This window comes from Carcharodon carcharias, chromosome 1, assembly GCF_017639515.1.
Source record: "Carcharodon carcharias isolate sCarCar2 chromosome 1, sCarCar2.pri, whole genome shotgun sequence".
In the NCBI taxonomy this organism is placed as follows: Eukaryota; Metazoa; Chordata; class Chondrichthyes; order Lamniformes; family Lamnidae; genus Carcharodon; species Carcharodon carcharias.
Genome location: NC_054467.1, coordinates 21,517,464 through 21,540,409, shown reverse-complemented (window position 1 = coordinate 21,540,409; position 22,946 = coordinate 21,517,464). Strand labels below are relative to the sequence as shown.

General features: G+C 43.1%; 2 protein-coding genes across 8 annotated transcripts in view; one reads left to right on the top strand and one right to left on the bottom strand.

Annotated features, from left to right (window-relative positions):
- Window positions 1-1,394, bottom strand: part of LOC121282519 (ellis-van Creveld syndrome protein-like) — a 51,855-nt gene extending 50,461 nt beyond the window's left edge. For all 7 annotated transcript variants that reach the window (XR_005944067.1, XR_005944066.1, XM_041196241.1 and 4 more), the window contains exons 1-2: window positions 807-1,394; window positions 519-647 (exon numbers count right to left, since the gene is read on the bottom strand). Coding sequence is in view for 5 of the 7 variants with exons in the window: in XM_041196241.1 (XP_041052175.1) it covers window positions 519-647; window positions 807-974 (297 nt within the window). In the remaining 2 variants the exon portion in view is untranslated. The remainder of the gene's footprint in view (window positions 1-518; window positions 648-806) is intronic.
- A 91-nt stretch (window positions 1,395-1,485) lies between these two features.
- LOC121282709 (limbin-like) overlaps window positions 1,486-22,946 on the top strand; it is a 189,155-nt gene continuing 167,694 nt past the window's right edge. The window contains exons 1-7 of the mRNA XM_041196490.1: window positions 1,486-2,244; window positions 2,595-2,688; window positions 6,373-6,533; window positions 11,545-11,610; window positions 18,279-18,465; window positions 20,427-20,536; window positions 21,905-21,970. Of these exons, the coding sequence (XP_041052424.1) occupies window positions 1,903-2,244; window positions 2,595-2,688; window positions 6,373-6,533; window positions 11,545-11,610; window positions 18,279-18,465; window positions 20,427-20,536; window positions 21,905-21,970 (1,026 nt within the window). The 5' untranslated portion in view covers window positions 1,486-1,902. The remainder of the gene's footprint in view (window positions 2,245-2,594; window positions 2,689-6,372; window positions 6,534-11,544; window positions 11,611-18,278; window positions 18,466-20,426; window positions 20,537-21,904; window positions 21,971-22,946) is intronic.

Genomic DNA, 22,946 nt, shown 5'->3' with positions numbered 1-22,946 from the left:
AGGGTCACTTCTGTTTTCTCTCCCTCATCCCAGTATAAGGCCCTGCCACTTTGTGGACATATGCCAGTGTTATGTCCAGGCAATGTAAATAGCTCAGGCAGGGAAAAAGGAACACACATCTTCTTATCTGCACAGCACAACACAACACACCTCCAGCATGCTGCGGCATTGGGCATCCAGAAGAGGCCTAGGTAGGAAAATAGATTTCATTGTTTTTTGATATATTTTATGCTAGCGGGTCTCTTGCAGTGAGCTGCGTGGTGGACTATTTCATAAGGGCAGGCACATGATACCCTGACGCCCTATAACGTACGCCGTATTATTCTGCTGCTAAGACGATGCTGGATCTCTAGGTGTCGTTACTTTTAACAGTGGGTGCAGTTTAAGGGCTCTCCAGCTTTTCTTTAAGACTGTAAATGACTAGAGAGAATTACAGTAAGATCAGGCAGCTACTATAAAGCAACCACGAATCCCTCGCTGGGACGACATAGGAGAAGACAAAAAAAAGTACGACCCACTTCGTGAAAAGGGGAAGCTCTGCCTTTAGCTCCTCTTTCTTCAACTATTTCTTGATTGCTTCTATAACTTTGGCTATCCTCAGAAGCCTCAGAGTCGGAATCATCATCAGATCCATTTGAACAAATTTCCTGAAGAGAGAAACAAATGAAAATGAAGACTTGTGACAAAAAGCAAACGCCCCTTCTCTTTTATTTTTTGGCGATGGGAAATGGAGCTGCATTTCGTGATTAGATTCAGTTGTGAAAGGTGGATTGATCAACCAATCGGAGCACCGAGGAACGGTTTACCTTCCTTTGCAAGGCGGATTCCAGCACGAATGTGTAAAGAAGAATTCCGCCAACCATTCCCAGTAAAAAGCCCAGCACCACAGCGACTGCCAGTAACCCGGGGTAAACCTGCAGCTCACTGGAAGCGATGGACAGCACGGCTCGGATTGAACAGGAGGGCCAGTCCATGACTGCTGCTCACCGCCATTCAAATAGCCAAAGGGATCACTTCATTCCAATGGCAAAAACTCCCAGGATCGCTGCCATCTGCAACCATTGGGACAGAAATGAGGGGAAAACATCTTCGGCAGCGACATCTCACGTTTTGCAACGACAACACTGTCCCCTACACCGCCGATCGCCTGAGTTATGTTTTAAATTGGATCCTCCTGGGTGGTCTTGTTTTTTTTCTCTCTGCTCCTGGCAACGTCGACCCAAGCAGGAATGTTAAGAGGACTGTCGGGTTGCTCCAGAAATCTAATTTAATTCGAAAGTTCATTCGAAAGCAAATGTTTCCTTAGCTCCCCGCCCTTGCAAAACAAAAAGTGGGAGGAATGCAAGAGATTCATGTGTTTCAGCACAAAGGGAAAGTTCCCCAGCTCTGCCAAGACTTTCTCCCCAACTTTGAGCGCTGGATGCGGCAGTGGAAGATGGGAATTGTAGTTCTTACCGCCTCTTACGCAACGGAAAGGCGCCGGGATTCTCGCGCTGGTGGACTACGCCGACCGGCATGCCCCGCGGGCCTGCGGATTGACAGCTGGCTCGGCCACACAGGAGGCGGCAGAATTAGCCAATCATAATCAGGGTTGCGTCGATCCGACCAATCCGCCAGGGGGAAGGGCGGGGCATCGCTTCCTTGGGACAATGGCAGGGCTGCGTGTGATTTAACAGCGCTCAGAACTCGGGCAGGGCAATGATATCAGCAGACTCGCTCTCTTCATGGAGCAACAGGAATCTCCAGACTGCAGTCACTCTGTCCAATGTTCGAGTCTGTCCTGGACCAAGCATCCGCAGCAGCTCCGTTCCCCGATGAACACCAGGGCGATCCTTTATTCACCAGTGTGATCTGTTCATCAGACAGCCTCCTGTTTGGGGAGTTTCTCTGGCTGTTTGTGCTATGTGGATTGCCCAGGTTCCTCAGTGTACCATGAGCTTCAGCAGCTCTTTCCTCCTGTTGACTGCATTCACTCACACTGTGCATAGTCGCGAAACCGCAAGTATCCAGCACCCCCTGATGAATATTTTCAAGTTATCGCCACCCCTGTCGCTCATGAAGGCTACAACGGTAAAAGAATTTCGAGGTCCGACAAGTTCATTCGATTTCCAGCAGCAGCTGAACAGAGTCCTTGGATGTGGGTGCAGGACACATCTGGATATGCCAGTCGCTGCTGGCATTGACCACTCGGCAGCTGTTTTGGGGCAAGATTTGATTGTGAAAGTTGGCGATTCTGTTGCATATGTGAGTGCCAATGTTAGAAAAAAGTGTTCCATGTCGCAAACGAATGCTCGTTGTCTTGATAGTTTTACATCCATATTAATTTCCATCTTTTTTAGCTTAATATTTCAAAAACTTTTATTAAAGTTGTGTAGTAGGGTTCATACTCGATATATATACTGGTTTCACAATTGTGTACACACACGTTATTTGAGACGGGCTACAATGTCTTCGTTGCCTGTTTGACGCACAGTTAGTATATTTTAGTCCACTCCTGTAGTCGAGGCCAACGGAAGAGCTTTACTTTGTGTCTAACAACTTTGCCCATTTGGAAAGCACACTCGAATAATATATTTCCACTTCTAATTTTGAAGTGTTTGGAAGATCGGAGCTCACCACCACTACAGCACAGACTGACGGCAGATTCCTTAGGTTTCATATTGTATGATGATGCATATACCCAATCAGGTAGGTGGAGATGTTTTTCTTGTGCTTATGCACTTCATGTCACTAAGTTACACTCATTCGCATTGTACATAGTTGTAATTTGATTCTGATTGTGATGTGATCTTTTGTAGATTTTTGTTTTGTCAAGGACATAGACATGCCAGCAGATTCAATCTGTAGTTGTGGAAAATAAGTGACCCTTTAATGTAAAGGAAGTAATCCACCCTCATAAACTGTAAACACAAGATTAAGCATCATTAAAGTATGGCATCGGTATTCAGTCACAGAACATTACAAAATAATTACAGCACAGAAACAAGTCATTTGGCCCAACAGGTCACAGCAGGTGTTTATGCCCCACGAGCCTCTTCAAACCCCTCTCTGTCTAACCCCATTAACATATTCTTCTATTCCTTTCTCCTTCGGGTACTATCTAGCTTCCCTTAAATGCACTTATGCTATCCATCTCATATTCCCTGTGTCCCTCTCTGCAGATGCTGTCGGACCTGCTGAGTTTTTCCAGGTATTTTTATTCATGTTACCAGTGGTTGCATGTCCTACATGCTCACCATTCTCTGGATAAAGATGTTTCTGCTGAATTCAGTCTTGGATTTATTAGTGACTATCTTATGTTTGTGGCCCATAGTTCTGAATGACCTAGTCTTTGGAATCTGTAATGTTTTTAAGAATAAAAACAAAAAAAAACTGCGGATGCTGGAAATCCAAAACAAAAACAGAATTACCTGGAAAAACTCAGCAGGTCTGGCAGCATCGGCGGAGAAGAAAAGAGTTGACGTTTCGAGTCCTCATGACCCTTCGACAGAATAGTTCTGTCGAAGGGTCATGAGGATTCAAAACGTCAACTCTTTTCTTCTCCGCCGATGCTGCCAGACCTGCTGAGTTTTTCCAGGTAATTCTGTTTTTGTTTTATGTTTTTAAGAATGTTTGTTTGAAAAGGACTTTTAAGAGTTTGTATCAATTGAAAAGGAAACAGCTGTAATTATCTTGGATAATAAGAAATACAGGTCCATGTGACCTGGTGATGCTTGACCTGGAAGTAGTATCATAAGGAAGAAAGTTAACATACGAAAGCCATGAGGTTGGAAAACACAGAGGAGAGCTGGAGGCAGAAGGCAATTAGTACACAGATCCAGGAACTCTCGGAGACACTGTGTGAATGAGCTAAAAAGGTCTAAAACTTGGAAGTCTGTGCGAGTAGCTTGGAGGTGCTAAAGAGTTGGGTATTTTACCAGAAGTAGCCAAACTGTGAACCAGGGTGTTATGGTTGGTTAGTTGAAAATGAATTCTGGAGACCCCCCACCATCAGGACTGTCATGACCCAAGGGAGAGAGGGTTCTAGAAATTTGCTTTGCAGATGATAATCATACCTGTGAAACTCAGGAGGTGAAAGCTGTTGTCAGATAGGACTCCTGACCTACCCTGTATGAATATCGTGGAACTGTGTAATTAGATAATGTCACACATGCCATAGATCTTTGTTATATCAATGATTTGAAGTGAAATTCACCTTTTTATTTTAAAAGTCATTTGTTTGTTAAATCATGTTTAATTTGTGTTGGTTCTGATTTGTGTTAATGTAAAAGTTACAAAAGGTGGAATCTTGCTGGTAATTTCTTCATTTGAGGGTCATTTGGCAAATATGGTAATTTGCAGTTGCCCCATGGGAATCACAACAGTAAAAGATATATTGGTGTGAATTGCTGCTGTGAAATCATCTGGAATATAATATATTCCCCACAATACAATTAACATCAAACAATTCTATATCCAAGCGTTCAAGATATATTTTATTGACTGAGATTATCATTCTAGTATCTTGATTAAATTACTGTACTTGGCCCTGCATAATGTAATCCACTCTATTATATCACAGTCAATAATCTGTTGTTCTAAAACCGTGCCTTTTGAGGAGGTGCTTTTTTAAATTTAAGTACAGATTTGTAAGAATTTAGAAGAATAAAACCGGCCTTAGGAAGTAATCTTAGTATTGTGTCACATGCACTGTAATTATGATCAAAATGCTTGGAAGTAAAGAAAGGGCAAACACTCTCTTTATATTGATTTAAGCTCTAGGAGCCATGACTGCACTATGCTAAGGTAGAACATCATACGAACAAGGTGGAAGAGGTATTATGCATGAACATGATGTGAGATTACAGTAGAAGGATTTCTGTACAATTGAGCTAATTTTAGAGCAACATTAATATTCTATCTGCGTATAAAGGCAAATAATTATCATTAAATTCAAACTTTACTCTAAGGGGTCAGTAAAAATAGCAAAAAAAAATCCTGCTTGAGGTACCAAATGTGTTCCCTTGAGTTTATCTCTACATTGAGATTGCTTTTAGCTCAATAATGAATAAAAAGAATAATAAATTGAAAAAGGTTTTTGTAAAAAAAAAATTCAGAAACACGCAACCAGTCCAGCAGCATTTGCAAAGCTAAAAGACTCATCACCATTTGGATTGTAAGCCCTCCACCAGAACTGGAACTGGGAAGAAAAGATGCCATAATAGGACTGAGCAAAACAAGAGGAAGGTAAGGGCAGAGAACAGTGGCTAGAAGTCAAGAATAAGGAGTGCTGCTTTCTATCAGAGATAAGTTCCTAGGTTATTGTTTTTTGCTGAGGGGAAATATACTTGAAAAATTGATGTACATAACATAACATATGAGACTAACTGATCCATAGTCCCCACATCTTCCCTACATTCCTTTTAACTAACTGCACTATGAATGTTGTTCTTCAGTTTTCTGATGCTTGCCTTTCTTGAAGAATCTCTACATTTTTCTGCCAGCGGTTCTGCCAAAACATCTGCAGCGATGCTCCCTAATCGGAGAAGTGCTTTGTTTTCGCTTGATTGGGGTTAGCAAACTGGTTTGACAATTATCATTGTTAATTATTGTATATTATACCTTACCTGCATATTTTGGCTTTATATTTGGTATTTGAGCACAAAACCAAGGCTGACACTTCAGTGTAGTACTGAAGGAGTATTGCACTGTTGGGGGTGCTTCCTTTCAATTGAAATGCTAAACCGAGGTTCCATCTGCCCTCTTGGGTGGACATACAAGATCCCAGGGATCCCACTATTTCTAAGAAGCACAAGGAGTTCTTCCTGGTGTTCTGACCAGTATTTACCCCTCAACCAACATCATTAAAACAGATTATCTGGTCATTTTCACATTGCTGTTTATGGGACTTTGTTGTACACAAAAAGGCTGCTGAGTTCCCGTATAACAAGAGAGAATACACTTCAAAAGTACTTCAATAGATATAAAGCACTTTGCGACATCCTGAGATTGTCAAACGCACAATATCAATGCAGTTTTTTTCTGTTTTCTGTCTTATTTCTATCGCACCCCTAATTCTATGTCTGAACACCCACTTTACCACAATCCCTTCCCTTGGACTTGTCAGCCACAATTTTTCTTCCAATTTCTAATTATACACACCATTAAAACCCATTTCTTAAGTTTCTTCCATTTAACATCCTCTCAGTGTTCTCTAGTTGCTGGGAACTGAAAGCACTGTATCACAACTAGAAGAACTTGCTGAATAATAAATCAATTCAATATGCTTACATTTTGCCAAATTAAATTGATAATCAATCAGTACTCGGCCTAATTCTGGTGTTGATGGGATTTATCACTGCAAGTTGCACTTACAGCTATGTATTTGTTCAGTTATAGAGTTAAAGATCATGTCACAGAAACAACAGCATCATCCTTTGACTTCAGCAGCCTCAGGAAGCATGTGGAGCCAATCAGTGTTCTTCTCACTTGTGTCCTGGACCGAGCCAATTGAATCCCTAATAAAAGAGATATTGTCACAGTCCCCACCAAAGGTCAGTACAGCAATATTACATCACTGGGTCGAAAACCCACCTGTGCTCAGAGACCAGTGAAAAGGGTGCTTAATTTTCATATCACTTGCAAGTGGTCCTTTTACTGGGACTATATCTGGGGCTCTTGCTTTGTTTAATGGTTTGTAAATTGCAATAGAGGTTGCTGGTTTTGGGGGAAATGCTTGGTCCCCATCCCCTGGAAAGAACTTACATGAAGCCCAGCACTTGTGTAAAAGGGTGGCCTTGGATTAACTTCAGCAAATCCGTATTACATTTCAAATTTTCCCCATTTCTGATGGAAGGTCACAGACCTTAAATGCTCATTCTGTTTCTCTATCTACAGATGCTAACTGACCTGCTGCGTATATCCCAGCGTTTTCTGCTTTTAACTCAAGTAAGCTGTATGTTTGATGGTAAAATCATTGGCAGTGCTGAAGTAATAAATAGCTTCCCCTCCCAAGTTTGTAACTGATGTTTTCATAACTTTATGTTATAGATTTTTATGAGTTTTCATGTGTTAAAGATACACCGTAATTTGCTTCATTTCTTAAGCATCCTCAGAGTAGTTTCTTTTTAATTGCCCTGCTATACTATCTTTAATAATAGCTTCTAACATTTTCCCTATGACAGATGTTAAGCTAATTGTAACAGAAAGTGGCATATTGGAGGTGGCGTAGGGAGGGTGGATAGCATTCAGATGGGAACATACGAACATATGAATTAGGAGCATGAGTAGACCACTTGGCCCTTCAAGCCTGCTCCACCATTCGTTAAGATCATGGCTGATCTAATTTTAACCTCAACTCCACATTCCTGCCTACCCCAGATAACCTTTCATCCCTTTGCTTGTCAAAAATTAATAAACCTCTGCCTTAAAGATATTCAAGGACTCTGCCTCAACCACCTTTTGAGAAAGGGAGTTCAAAAGTCTCACAACCCTCTGGGAGTAAAACATTTTCCTCATCTCTAATTTTTAAACAGTGACTCCTAGTTTTAAATTTTCCCACAAGAGAAAACATCTTTTCCATATCCACCTTGTCAAGTTCCCTCAGGATCTTATAATGTTTCAATCAAGTCTCCTCTTACTCTTCTAAGCTCCAGCGGATACAAGTCTAGCCTGTCCAGCCTTTCCTCATATGACAACTCACCCATTCCAGGTATTAATCTAGTAAACCTTCTCGGAACTATTTCCAGTGCATTTACATCTTTCCTTAAATAAGGAAACCAATACTGTACATAGCACTCCAGATGTGGCTTCATCAAAGCCCTGTATAACTGAACTATAATCTCTCTATTCAATTCTCATTGCAATAAACAATACCATGCTATTGCTTGTTGTACCTGCGTACTAACCTTTAGTGATTCATGCACTAGGATGCCTAGATCCCGCTGCATCTCAGAACTTTGTAATCTCTCACCATTTAGATAATAGGCCTCTTTTTTTATTTGAGTGGCCCTCAAATTTTCCCACATTATACTCTATTTGCCAGATCTTTGCCCATTCACCTAACCTATGTATACCCTTTGTAACCTTCTTATATCCTCTTCACAACTTACTTTCCCACCTATCTTTGTGTCATCAGGCAATTTAGCAACCATACCATCAGTCCCTTCATCCAAAGCACTTATATAAATTGCAAAGAGCTGAGGCCCCAGCACTGATCCCTGTGGCACACCGCTCATTACATTCCGCCAACCAGAAAAAAATCCATTTATTGCTACCCTCTGTTTCCTGCCAGTATGTTACCTCCTATACCATGAGCTTTTATTCTCTGCAACAACCTTTGATGTGGCACCTTATCAAATGCCTTCTGAATATCTAAGTACAGCACATCCACCGGTTCCCCTTTATCCACAGCACATGTTACTTCTTCAAAGATAAATTAATTAAACATGTTTTCCCTGTCACAAAACCAGGTTGATTCTGGCTAATTACCTTTAATTTATCAAAATGTCCTGCTACAATATCTTTAATAATAGCTTTTAACATTTTCCCGATGACAGATGTTAAGCTAACTGGCAAGCAGTTTCCTGCTTTCTGTCTCCCTCCCTTTTTGAGTACAGAAGTTACATCAGCTAATTTCCAATCTAATAGAACCTTCCCCAAATCTAGGGAATTTTGGAAAGTTGATACTTGTCCAGACCCTGCATGACAAGGAGTTGTTCGTCTGAATACTTTAAGTATTTTTCTTGGCTATATCTTACTCCTGCTTTTGGAACCATACCATTATCCTTCAGTTTGGAGGATCGAACTGTCAGACTGCTGAACTGTGCAATCACTATCCATGTTGCTGTGACTGAGAATAAAAAATATGTATTTAAAGGCTTGGTAACTCTCGACTCCAAGCAAACATACACACAACTCAACTACAATGAACCTCTTCCAGTTAATTTATTTTCTACATAATTCCTGATCATAGCAAAATATTTTATTACAAAATACAGGTAACAGGAGACAACAAGACAGCGTTAATCCCATTTGTGTAAAAGTTTTCAGTGAAATATTTTCTACTTATGGTTTTAATTTCTCGTAAAAGGTGCAATGTGGAGATCTTTTACCTCTCATGCATGTTCTGATTCACCTTTTCTTTGCAAACTAGTTGTACTTATTTTAAGATTCAGCAGTGATGTTACAAACTGAAAACAGCTTTCCTATAGAAGTTCCAACCCTAAAACAATAATCCATTAATTTATTGTTCCATATCCTCTATATGCATTCCAAAGAATTGCTTTATACCATTAAAGTATGATTCAAGTGATGGGTTTAGTATTTAGTTTACTATATTATGTATATATAGTAAATATTATGCAGTGGAACTGAGGTCCAATATTTGAATGGCTTGTGTCCTTGCCAGTAACCTACGTAAATTATGAAATTGAACTTCAATTCTGAGCAGTCATTTTCAGACTGCAGTGCTGACAAGTGATGTGCTGGAGTAATTTAAGGCATCATAATAAAGTCAGGAGAAAGGGAAATCAAAGCCCAAAGAACAATTGGAAAAGAAGTTGCCAGTATTTTGATACTTCAAAAAATTAAGGAACGTTAAAATATAGATTGGAATGTATTAAAGATGCTGGGCTGTATTTTATGTGCTGTCACTGGGTGTGTTTTGGGCAGGGAGCACGTAACAGAGGGAGGGTACACACCCCACTGCATTCCCGCCCACACCCGAACTCATCCCCAGAATACAGCGGGGCTGGACGGGTATCAAAATTGGCAGCCCACCCACCATTTTCAAATATGTAATCAAAGGTCAATTAAGCTTTTTATCAAGCCAATTGACCCTGATAAAATGCTGCCTCAGCATATAGCATTTGGTGTGGGCAGCTGGGCAGGAGCAGAAAGCCTGATTTTTTTTTTCTAAGTTCTTCAAAGGGAAGAAAGGAAGTGAAGGGTGGCGGGGCGGGGGGGGGGTCACTCTTCAGGGGGTGCCCTTTGCCTTTTTGTGGGTGGTGGCACCCCCTAAGATTGAACCCCCTCTTCCTACCTACCCATCCGCAGCCTTAAGCTTGCCCTGCCCCCCCTCCCTGACCTACCCAAACGCTCCCTGCCCAAGACCCAGATGTACCTGCTCCAGGGATCCATGGGCTTTCTTCCTTCTTCTCTTGCAGTGTCAGAGCTGCCAGTGACACACTCTTGGCACGTCCGGGACTGATGGAGCTACTGGCCAGTTGCATTGGCGGACAGCTCCGGAGGGCAGGACGCTCTCCCCAGTGGAGGTGGAGTGGAGGGGTGGGGCGGCGCGGTGTGCGAAGTCCCACTTGGCCCTCTGCAGGTGGGTTGATGTGGAGCATATCGGCTCCCAGGTGACTTTGTTTTGGTGCGGGGGTGAGCCATTTGCACATCCCCCCCCCCCCGCCCCGCCAAACAAATGAATAATTCAACCACTGTTTGGATACCATGTGGAGAATGAAAACTGCTTAAGAATATCTTTTTTTTTCATTTTCATTGTAATTGTTTTCAGCTATAGGACAGATTCAAACATAAACGCAGCCTGGGTGACCGCTCTGTGGAACACCTGCGGTCTGTCCGCAAGCATGACCCAGACCTCCCTGTCGCTTGCCATTTCAACACTCCACCCTGCTCTCATGCCCACATGTCTGTCCTTGGCCTGCTGCATTGTTCCAGTGAAGCTCAACGCAAACTGGAGAAACAGCACCTCATCTTCCGTTAGGCACTTTACAGCCTTCCGGACTGAATATTGAGTTCAACAACTTTAGATCATGAACTCCCTCTTCCATCCCCACCCCCTCTCCAATCCCCCTTTTTTCCAATAATTTATGTAGATTTTTCTTTTCCCACCTATTTCCATTGTTTTTAAATGTATTTCCATCCATTGTTTTATCTCTACCTTTTAGCCTATTTCGATCCCTTCCCCCCACCCCATCCCCACTAGGGCTATCTGTACCTTGCTCGTCCTGCTTTCTACCCTTAGTGTCACCTATTATCACATTCCTTAGATAATATCACCACCTTCAACACCTCTTTGTCCTTTTGTCTATGACATCTTTTGGCTATCTGCACCTATCACTGGCCCTCTATCCAGCTCTACCTGTCCCACTCCCCCTTAAACCAGCTTATATTTCACCTTTTTTCAATTTTTCCTTAGTTCTGTTGAAGAGTCATATGGACTCGAAACGTTGACTGTGTTCCTCTCCGCAGATGCTGTCAGACTTGCTGAGTTTTTCCAGGTATTTTTGTTTTTGTTTTGGATTTCCAGCATCCGCAGTTTTTTGCTTTTATCTTAGATTCATACATATCTTGGCACAGTATTTGACAATGTGGCCTGGTTGTCAGGCTACGACTGTGTTTCCCCAACTCGTGGTCCCTGCCGCTGCTGCATTTATTGGGAGCAAAGAGTTGCAGAATCAGCCTTTACATGATAGAGTCCAAGGAACTCAGTCGTAACTGGAGGCATGCAGATGATCTAGAAGCTTGTGCTAGGGTTGGTATTTAGCCAACTGTTCTTGTTACCTGTCATAGTAATATTGCATCTTATATTTTCAATAGCACAGAAACATTGAAAGCATGGCAGATCCTTCACCTTTCAACCTGACTTTTCAGAAATGTGCTGAGGTAAGTTTCCTGCTTCTACTGTAGTATCTTCTGTACCATTATAAAGGCTGAAGAAGCTAATGGCAATTATATTTGCAGTCTGCTGGCTTTAAACATCCTAATGATTGAAACACCCACACTTCTACAGTGGGAGGAGAATGAATTACTCCCTTTAAGGAGACTGCCTAACCTCCAGTTGGAACTATGCTAAACTTATTTGAGAGGTTAACATGCACTAGGCTTGACTAAGAAAATGTAACTTTCAGAATAAGTTGCATTACGAAACATTGGTGAGTAAATGTTATTTACCATACGCTAAGATTGAACAGAACATTGGAAATAAAATTAGAAACAAAAACAGGTGCAAATACACAACAGGTCTGTCAGGACTTGAAGAAAACAACTAATTCTGATGAGGCTTTGCCACCTAAATATAAGCATCGATTGTATCCTTACCTGTGCTGAGTGATGTATATGGGGTGCTACAACTGGCCTCAATCCCTCCGAATTACCGAATGGAAAATTGTGATCAGTTCCCACTGCTGATCTCAATCCAGTGACTCCTGCTGCTTCATGTGTGAATATCAGGTTTCGTTGTGAGGTCTTTTATGGTAGAATAGCTTAGCAACCTTCACCATTGTGCAAGATGCTGGAATGCCAATAAACACAACGGTCAGTGCCTTGAAGACAGGAGGGAGCTAACTGCTCGTTTTTAGAAAAAATTAACATCCAAGTAATGCATTAGAAATTATATTTGAATTGTATTGTCATATCGACAAGACATATGGCTAACTACAGAAAGCATGCAACCTAAAAGTATGTAAGAAATCTCTTGGGCAGAATTTTTAGGTCAGCGTGTGGATACGCGCCTGACCTGATTGGACGGGAAATTGCACGAAATGACATCGGGCGAGTGTCCTGCGTCATCTCGTGCTTGCATGATATTTCAGTCGACAGGCATGCGCAAGTATTGGAAGCATGCCCGCCAACAATTAAGAAGACAATTAAAGTTGTTAAAGTTCCAGATTGTCCCCGATTTTTTTTGCGGTCCATCCAACCTTAATGAGCAAGTCTGTCAGGCGGAGTTTGCATTTTTGATGAAACCTCATCCAAGGGTGGGATGAGGTTTCCATTATTTAAAAAACAAAACTGTATGGACAGAATTTTCATCAGGTATATGTTCAGGTGACTGATTGTGATGCATGGACATCATTTGCCGGATTTTAAAAACTTTTATTTGTTGGTTTTAAGGTCTTCAGCTCCCTGAGGCGGCTCTCTGCCTTCAGGGAGCTTTCATTCAGTGCTTGCCTGTGCTTACGTCAGTGCCTACCCTCCTACCCCCACCCCCCCACCACCCCAGCAGCGCTGAGCATTTCAGCGCGCGCTTCACGCTGGCTGGCCATTAATCGGTCAGCCGGTGTAAAATCACGGGCAGTGGTCCGTTCCCCGGCCGATCGCGTGGGCCCACTGATCGCTCAAGCATGCCGACCTAAAAATCCTGCCCCTTGTGTGTCTAACTGAGGTTTTGGAAGACTGTTTTTGTAAAGGACATAGGTAATGTTTGTGCGTGTATGAGGAAAGTCAGATTCTGTTATGAAGACGGCTGGAGAGCTGCATGCATGGGGCACTCCTTTAACAAAGTAGATCAATACACCATGAGCTCTATCTCTAAAACTACCACAATACAGAGGAGGAATGCTTTAAGAACACTTACAGAAAGAAAAGAAAACAAAAGAATACAATTTTTAATGCAGCATTATGTTGTTGGTACTGGAACGTAAAAGTATGCTAGACATGGTGCTGCTTGGCATAAGCTTATATTTGTTTCATTAGCCAATTGTGCCCTCTAGTGTGCTCACTGCCTCCTTGCACATGCATTGGAGTTTTACAAATGACAAATTAGTGCTGAGAAACTTGACTTGCTCTCAAAACAGGCGTAAAGCCAGCAGAGTGACTGGCCTAAGGCTCGAGCAAAATTCGGGCCTCATTCAAATGTTGCCATGGGACCAAGGGCACTCCACTGAAGCTAGCAAATCGAGCTGGGTGCGGGATGAGAATTGGTTAGCTCCTGCACAGAACTGCCAGGTCGGGTTCAGGGAGCGGAAATGAGGGATGAATCCGGATGGGGAATCACAAGCGTGAGAGCAGGGGGCCAGATTTTCTTCAGGGGCCCAGGAGGAACATTTTCCTCAGCAGTGTTTATCACACCATGATGAACCACCAGGGAACTTCGACTCAGGTGGCTTCAAACTGGAACCGAATCTAGTGACTGGATGGCTTTTCATAATGTCATACATGTTAACTCATCATTTGACAGCAGTCAGCTTTTATTGTTATTTTACTCAAAAGCATGGATTTCATTAATCCCAGTTTTGTTGTGATTTTTAAATCCAATAGCCGTTCGCTATAATAAGAGCAGGAAATGCTGGGAAAGCTCAGCAGGTCAGGCAGCATCTGTGGAGAGAGAAAAACAGTTAACGGTTCAGGTCAATGACCTTTCATTAGGCCTGGGAGAAGTGAGAAGTGTAAAAGGTTTCAAGCAAGAGGTGAAGAGTGGGAATAAGAACAAAAGGGAAGGTTACCTGAAATGTTAATGCTATTTCTCTCTCCACCTTTGCTGCCTGACCTGCTGAGTATGTCCAGCATTTCCTGCACTTATTTTACATTGCCAGCATTTGCAGAGTTTTGCTTTTGTATTAGCTTGTTCTGTGCTTTGCAGGACCAGTTAGTATAGCCAAAATTGTTTGAGCAGAATATTGCAGGCACTGAAGTGTTAATCCACCTTATTAATAGAGTTCACTAAAATTAAATGTAATAATGATGGAAAGCTGGAGGCTACCCTTTTTATCTTTGAGCAAGAACCTTGTAAGTGTGCTGGAATTCAGAGTACATTTTGTTTATTAGCACTTTATTTTAAAACATTTTACACTCTGTAAATCATGTTAGAGAGCACCTCAATAGTCAGCATTGTATGGGAAAGTATTTTGCTTGATATTCTTAAGAGAATCATTACTTGAGCAGAGGAAGATATTGTATTGTCAGTTTATTTATTAAAAAAGGGATGGGGCCAGAATTTTCGGGTTGGTGAGCAGGGGTGGGGCCCGCTTGCTGACACATTAAATGATGTGCGGTGATGTCGGGCGTGCGTCCCGATGTCACTGTGCGTCATTTAGATTCCCGTTCGGCGGGCGCACACCTGACTCGGCTATTGAGGCCAGTTAAAAACTAATTAAAATAGTTAAATGAGCTCTCTGTCCAACCTTAAGGTTGGCGGCAGGCGAAGAGCCCAGGCGGCCTTCACACTTTTCATGGAACCTCATCCATGGGCGGGATGAGGTTTCATGAAGTTTTTATAAATTAAATAAAATTTTTCATTAATGTTCCTTGACAAGCCCCAGCTCAGGTGACACTGTCACATTTAGGGGACATGTCTTAAAATACTTTCTTTCTTTTATTTAGCTTTTAAAAACTTTAACTAATCTCCCTGAGGCACCTCCGTGTCTTGGAAGTTTCTGCGCTCTTTTGCGCGCATGCACGATAGGAGCACAGGCCCCGACTCGGGGAATTCCCCACCCCAGCCAGCACAGGGAGTGCGCAGCACTGCTGGGTGTGTGTCATGCTGGGCGGGCCTTCATTGGCCCACCCATGTAAAATGGCAGCGTGAACTCGATCGGGGGCACCGATTGGGTTCGCTCCTGCCCGCCCACCGCGATGGGAGGATAATCCTGCCCATGATTATGCTGAAAATTTTGTTCTGCCCTTCTCCGGTTTGAGTTCTGCATTTAGACTCTTGTTTATGTGTTTATGTTGTCCTTTCTTCTTCCAATACTTTGACCTCCTCAGTGATGTACTTCAAAATGGCAATGAGTATAGGGGGTGCTGATTTCAGATAGCCTCCTAACCAGTTCTGACACAGCTGTGATGAAAGGTGGAAGACTAGCTTGGTGAACCATGACCACGGCCCCATTCTGGAATGTGCACTATCCACGATTATTCACATTAGCATTAAGGTTGAGTCTCACAGTCCTGTTAATTCTGACCTTAGTGGTTTTTTTCAGGCAGAAAAACGGGACATGAAAGAGGTTTCCATGTTAGCTGTAGCTCAGTGGGCAGTGCTCCTGCCTCAGAGCCAGAAAGCTGTGAGTTCAGCCCCACTCCAGAGATTTGAACCCAAATCTAGACTGACGTTCGAGTGCACTGGTGGGCACTGATAGTGCTGCACTGTCACATGTGCTGCATTCAGGTAAGATATTAAACAAAGGTCACATCTGCCCTCCTGCATAGGTGTGAAGCATCCCTTGGTACTATTTCAAAGAAGAGCAGGTGCACTGGCCAATATTTATTCCTCAACCAATACCACCGAAACAGTTTATCTGGTCATTAGCATGTTGCGGTTTGTGAGAGCTTGCTGTGCACAGTTTAAATATACAAATAAAATAGATATAATACTGTACTTGGTTTAATGTCTCATGGGGTGGGTTTAACTCAGTTGGCCAGACAGCTAGCGTGTGGTTCAGAATAACGGTAACAGCTCAGGGGGTTCAATCCCCGCTCCAGCTGAGGTAGTTTTGGAGCTGCCTCCTCGTCCCATCCCATAGTAACATCACTGCGTAAGCTGTGGTTTGGCAACCCTCAAAATCAATGATGTTACCTGCAGAAGAGTGGCTCATCAGAAAGGGGGTCTTATCCTCATTTTCCAAATAAATGGCTTTTATTCATAGTGTAAAATTTGAAAAAAATGTTAGTCATATCTCGAACTGATGATTTGTTTGAGGGCGGTGTTGGAAGTGCTGGGGCTGAGGTTTACGCGTCCCGACAGGCGTGTTTCCCGTGGGGGAGGCGGGGGCCCATCCCACTACCTTCCTGCCCACCCTTGAGCTGACCCCCAGCGGGGTGGGTGGGCGGGCAGGGGCTGAAATCGACAGCCTGCCCACATATTTAAATGCACTGTTAAGGGTCAGTTAAGCTTGCCATCAAACCAATTAGTCCTGATAAGATTCTGTCTGCGCCATAAAACACTTGGGGTGGGCAACAGGGCAGGAGTGGAAAACCCGCTTTTAAACTTAAATGTTTAAAGGACAGGAGGGAAGGGAGCATTGCCCTTAGCGGGCTGCCCTTTGCCAATCATGGGGCAGCCCCCCCTAAGGTTGACACCCCCCTCCTACCCACCCTCTCCCTCCACCCCTCATTGCCCCTCTCTCTAAACTACCCAAACCTTCTCGGCCCAAGACCCTGGATTTACCTGCTCCAGGGTCTTCCCTTCCTCAGCAGTCCTGGCAACAGCGATTGACACCTCCCTGGCACTTTCGGGACTGATGGGGCTACTGGCCAATCCTATTGGCCAGCATCTCCAGAGGGTGGGACCTCCCCACCCCACCCAGTATTATTCAGCCCCAAGTGATTTAGAAGTTCAAAAAAGATAAAAGCAAAAAACTGCGGATGCTGGAAATCCAAAACAAAAACAGAAACACAAATACCTGGAAAAACTCAGCAGGTCTGGCAGCATCGGTGGGGAAGAGCACAGATCTGTTGAAGGGTCATGAGGACTCGAAACGTCAACTGTGCTCTTCTCCGCCGATGCTGCCAGACCTGCTGGGTTTTTCCAGGTATTTCTGTTTCTGTTTTTGTTTTTAATTTAGAAGTTCAGTTAGTTTTGTTGCTGTAGTACAATATTTTGACCAAGAGATGGTGCATTAAACCCCTATATTGAAGTACAGAATGTTATATGATGCTGAAGAATCCAACCACAAGGTGTCACACAACAGCACATAGTTTATTATTATGGATACATACGAACATACAAATTAGGAGCAGGTGTAGGCCATTCAGCCCCTTGCTCCTGCTCTACCATTTGATAAGATCATGGCTGATCTGATTGTGGCCTCAACTCTATTTTCCTGTCTACCCACTATAACCTTTGACTCTCTTGTTAATCAAGAATCTGTCTAACTCAGCCTTAAAAATGTTCAGTGACCGAGCCAGCACGGCTCCACAGACTAATGACGTTCTGAGAGAAAATAAATTCTCATTTCTGTCTTAACATATGTTTTAATATATACGTTCTACTTATAGAATAATATGAAATTCGACACAGATGGAGTTGGTGCTGCCTCTTTAACTTGAGGGATCTTTTCTAATTAAATTTCCCAGTTTGCTCCCTTCTTTAAATTGCTCCTTTTGACATATTTATTTGATTCCTTTTTAGATGATGTTGGACTAGATATTCATTACTGCTGCCCTGGTTTTACAAGTGTAAAACAGGTGCCTTAGTGTCCAATATGGTGTGCAGCGTGTTCACACGTATGGTGTGCTGGAGGTGTGTCATCTGCCATATTGATAAAGTTGCAGTAGAGGCATCCTAAGTCTGTGCCTTAAACAGGCATTTGGGCCTTTGCATGTGAGGTGCAATTGCTGGTTGAGGCCCTCTTCCCAAAATAGGGCTGTCCTGAATGCAGCCCCTTAAAGGGACCATCGCAGGCCGCTGCCAAGTCATTGGAAATGAAAATCGGGGGAGGCATTTAACAGAGGGCCCAAATACTGTCACCCAAAGCCAACATTACCTCCATCAAGCTTTATATGGAAGTCAGTAGCATTGTACATAACTGACCTGAGCTTTTGTTGTGTAGGTACATGCTCAGTTTAAATATATGAATCAAATGCACGTAATAATGCACTACTCTCGTTTTCAGGTGACCGGAAAAAATGAATCCCAGATAGTGACTGTGAGGCTGATAATAAGCAATTTGGCTGTTCAATCTACATTTAACATTTCTCAGCTTACTATCCGAGATACTATTCATGGTCTAAGCATTCAGAGTAACATGGGAAGAGAAACAGAAATAGGATTCCAGACATACACCAAGGAATTTCTTCAAGGTATGATGCTTCTAGGTGTTAACTTATTTATGAATGATACAGTAAGTCACGCTACAAGTTTGTAAATAAAATAAAATTGAATTAAAATATATTAGACATTTGTTAGTATATAGTTATGACTATGGAACATAGTGGATATTCTACTTTGTGTTTTATAATTTGCTCTCTCAACCTGTTAAAGTGTTTCTGTAATTTGCTATTCTGTAGTGTCTTGGTAACTGATAACTGATGAATCAACTGTCTTAGAAAATCCAAGGTATGAAGGTTACACCATGGCCAGTTTAATACAAACTACTTGCTTTTGATGGGCCAGGTGATTGAATGTGCTGGTTGTTCTCATCCTGTATGAGGTTCATGCCTGCCTTTCCTTGCAAAATAGAGCTTCATGGCTCGGCCAGCATTTATTGCCGCTCCCTAATTACCCTTGAGAAGGGTAGTGGTGAGCTGCCTTCTGGAACAGCTGCAGTCCGAGTGGTGGAGATACATCCGCAGTGCTGTTAGGTCTTACAGCTTTTTGAGGTAGTTTTACAATTCAACTGTGACTTGCTAAGCCATTCCAGAGGGCATTTAAGAATCAAACACTATACTGTGGGTCTGGAGTCACAGATAGACTGGGTAAGGATGGCAGGTTTACTTCCCTAAAGGACATTTTAGGAAATCCAGTAGTTCATGGTCATTATTGCCTATACTAACTTTTTTTTCCCCTTCAGACTTACTTAATTAACTGAATTTAAGTTCCCAATCTTCCGCGATGGGGTTTCAAAATTGTGTCTGCCAGATTATTATTCCAGACCTCTGGGTTACTAATCCAATAACATAACCACTATTCTACCATAGCTATTAGTGTCAATAGTGGCATTTGTGCATGCAGGGATAAAATATTTGGCTGTGATTTGCCTATGATTAAACAATCTGACAAGACTCACTGGGCAGAATTTTCTGCCTGTCGGGCGGGCGGGCCCCACCCAATCTCTGGTGGGCGAGGAGCCAATCCCCGCCGGAGAAGTGGGCCCCGCCGCCATTTTACCTGGGCGGGCCAAATAAGGCCCACCCAGCGTGACGCCCGGCGGGAAGCGCTATACACTCACTGTGCAGGCAGGAGAGGGGATTCCCCAAAAGCGAAAGTGCGCTCTTTCATGCAAGCGCATGACAGAGCGCACATCTCCCTGAGGCTATGTGCTGTCTCAGGGAGATCGCTGAAAGTTGTCCAAACATTAAAAATAGAAAAATAAAAAAATCCTTAACATGTCCCCCTCATGTGACAATGTCAAACGAGATGGGACGTGTTAATAAATTTCACTAAAACTTTATTAAACATTTTTAAACCCTACATGAAACCTCATCCCGCTGGTGGATGAGGTTTCATGTTTTTTCTACTCCCCTCCGGGGCTCCTGGCCTGCCCACCAACCTTAAGGTTGGACAGGCAGGTCCTTTAATTATTGTTTTAATTATCCTGTCAATGGCGTCAATTGGCCATTGACAGGTCGGCGGGCCCGCAGCTGATTTGGCTGTGCCCCCGCCTTCCTGAAAATTTAAATGGGGCCGAATGACATCGGAGGTTCTCCCTGATGTCATACCGCATCATTTTGCGCTTTGGTGAGCGGGCCCCGCCCCCTGCTCGCCGACAGCAAAATCCTGCCCACTGTCTAGGTTGCCAGTTGAAGAGAGGGCAGTTGGGTGAAGCATCAGAAGCTAGTGGCCTGTATCCATGGAAAAGAAAGACAACTGGGGAAAAATGAACTTCTGTCGTCGTTTTTTGACAAGGTCCTCCCTTAATAATCATCACTTGAATTGTTTAGTTGGAAGTACGTCATTTCATTTAACTTCTGAAAGCTTCTGTGGAATGTGATATTCTACCTTAGAGACCAGCTTGAGAATGCAGGGTTAAAACAATAGGAATTACTCCAGAAACCTTTTTGGTGCGTCTATTAAAATACCCATTTCATCTTTTGTTTGCCAGCTGGTGAATACTATATAATAAACTATACTGCAGTATTAAATGCTGGAGAGCCCCAGGATTGGAGGACTATTTCATTACCAGCCTACCTCAGCTTCAGCAATGGATCACAGGTATTCTACTTAAAGATTAATTCATCTGTTACCTGCTTAGCAAATAAGGTCTTGATCTTGACTCTGTTGGCGGATCTTGTTGACAGATCAGGTCCTTTGCTACAAGAAGGAAAAGCAGATCAGCGAGAGGACCTCTTTAGGACATTGACATGATGATTTGCTGATGAGTTTTGCACTAGGCATCAGTTTATATTCCATAACATAGCAACGCATGAAAGGTTTTTTTTATTAAATTGAGTTTAATTTGTTTCTTCCTCTGCTCCTTTCTGGTTTTGTACCGAATACCTTTTTAACTCTATACTAACTCATTTGCTCAATTATTTTAGAAACTTGCATGGTTGCCTTCATTATTTTTTTTGTCAGTTCCTTTATTCTCTTGTCATAAGCTTAATGTTAACCAGCTTTGGAGTTCTCCATTGAACACTCCTTACTGCACTGCATTAGGACACTGCCTTTTTATTTTTGGGATCTTGGTCTATCACCAGGTAAAGTTAACCAACTCATTCACCTTTAGACCCCTCTCAGTCAAAAATGTCCTCTACTCAAGAACAATGTTATACACAAACTCATCACATTTACCATGAATCTGTTCCAGATAGTGACAGTCCTCTGAGAAAATAAATTCTTCCTGTCCTCCATCCTGACTTATAATTTATTTTGTACCTTATCCCTACCATTGTTTTCTTTTTAGAAATGTTATTTAAATCTGCTACATCCAATGCTTTACCATTGTGAACAGCTCAATCATATCACCACCCCCCAGGCCTCTTTCCTCAAACCGAATAATCTTAAAATTCTCAGAATCAAACCTAATACCAATGAAATCTAAATTTATATATCATTCTTGTTATTTTCCGTCTTCCTTTGTGGAGTTGTAATATTCATCACTAGGTATAAGGACCAAGTAACACTGCAAGTGAAGGCAAACAGAAGTCATATTAATGCAAATATACTCATATTGGTGTTTAATTTAGCAATACTTCTGAGAACCCTCCCTACTTTCCCTATGGCAGCCTCACATTTATTGTGCACCTTTAGTGAACAGGAAATACGCTCCCTCAATCCTGCTTTGTTACTTTGAGCAGGCTTGGCGATGTTTTGAGTTGCCTGGCACCATGTAGATAACACTGCAATTCTCCCCTTTAATAATTCCATTCACTTATTAATTTACTTCATTTATTTTACTTACAATTATGTGTAACCTAGCAATCTCCAGTTTATCTCTTTGCTCTTGTATAATATTTATACCAGATTGGCAAGTACCAAAGTTAATTATTATAAATTACCTGATCTTGTCTGCAACAGTTGATGTTGAATCTGGCCAAACTGTAACATAAAATAAATAAAATCTATAATCATGTCTTTCAGGATGGTCATATTCAGATTGACCCCCTGGTGGCAGACTTCACAATGACTAGGAAAGCAGTTATTCAGGTAAGTTGATTATAGTTTGCAGTCTTGGTTGCCGTGTGTTCGAATGCCTGACCGCCCTGACTGTACGTTTGGTAATACTGGTATTGACATACAGGTCGGCAAAGTGTGTGCATTGGACAACCTGTCAATATAATCAAATTAATTTAGCTATGGGAATTACTTAACAGAATGGGTTGGTGCATTGTTATTTTTAGCTCTGAGAAAAAATATATCATCCAGCTTCTTTGTTAGCTCTAAGAATCTCACATAAAATTTATTTGGTGAGTGCCAATCTAGTCATAATAGCTGCGTTGAACTGACTGTAACTTTGGATGGAATTTAATGCCCTTCCCTGGGGCTGCTTGGTGACAGGGGTGGGTTTAATTGGGCCACGGGTGGCAGATGGGGATCCGACTGCTTTCCTGTCTCTGTCCCGATTAAGGCCAGGGTGGGTAGGCTAGTGGGCCGGCCTTTCCAAGCCAGCACCACTTGAGACCCTTAACAGGGCAGTTAATGCCATGGGGGACACCCAAAGATCAAATCCTGCCAGGATTGCTTGGGGTTTCTGGAGGCGGGGTGGGGGGAGGGGTGGAGAGGTGGGGGGTTGGGTGGAGGGAGATGGGGAGTGGTGGGTGGAGGGGTGGGGGGTTGGGTGGAGGGGTGAGGGTGTGGGTGGAGAGGTGGGAGGGTGTGGGTGGAGAGGTGGGAGGGTGTGGGTGGAGAGGTGGGGGGGCTGTGGGTGGGGAGGGGGGGGGGAGGGGTGGGGGGAGAAGGGGAGGGGTGGGTGGAGAGGTGGGGGGAGGGGTGGGTGGGGAGGGGTGGGGGAGGGGTGGGTGGAGAGGTCGGGGTGGGGAGGGGTGGGTGGTGGAGGGGGTGGGGGATTGGGTGGAGAGGTGGGGGGTTGGGTGGAGGGCTGGAGGGAGAGAGGGGGAGGGGTGGGTGGAGAGGTGGGGGTGGGTGGGGGAGGGGTGGGTGGAGAGGTGGGGGTGGGGAGGGG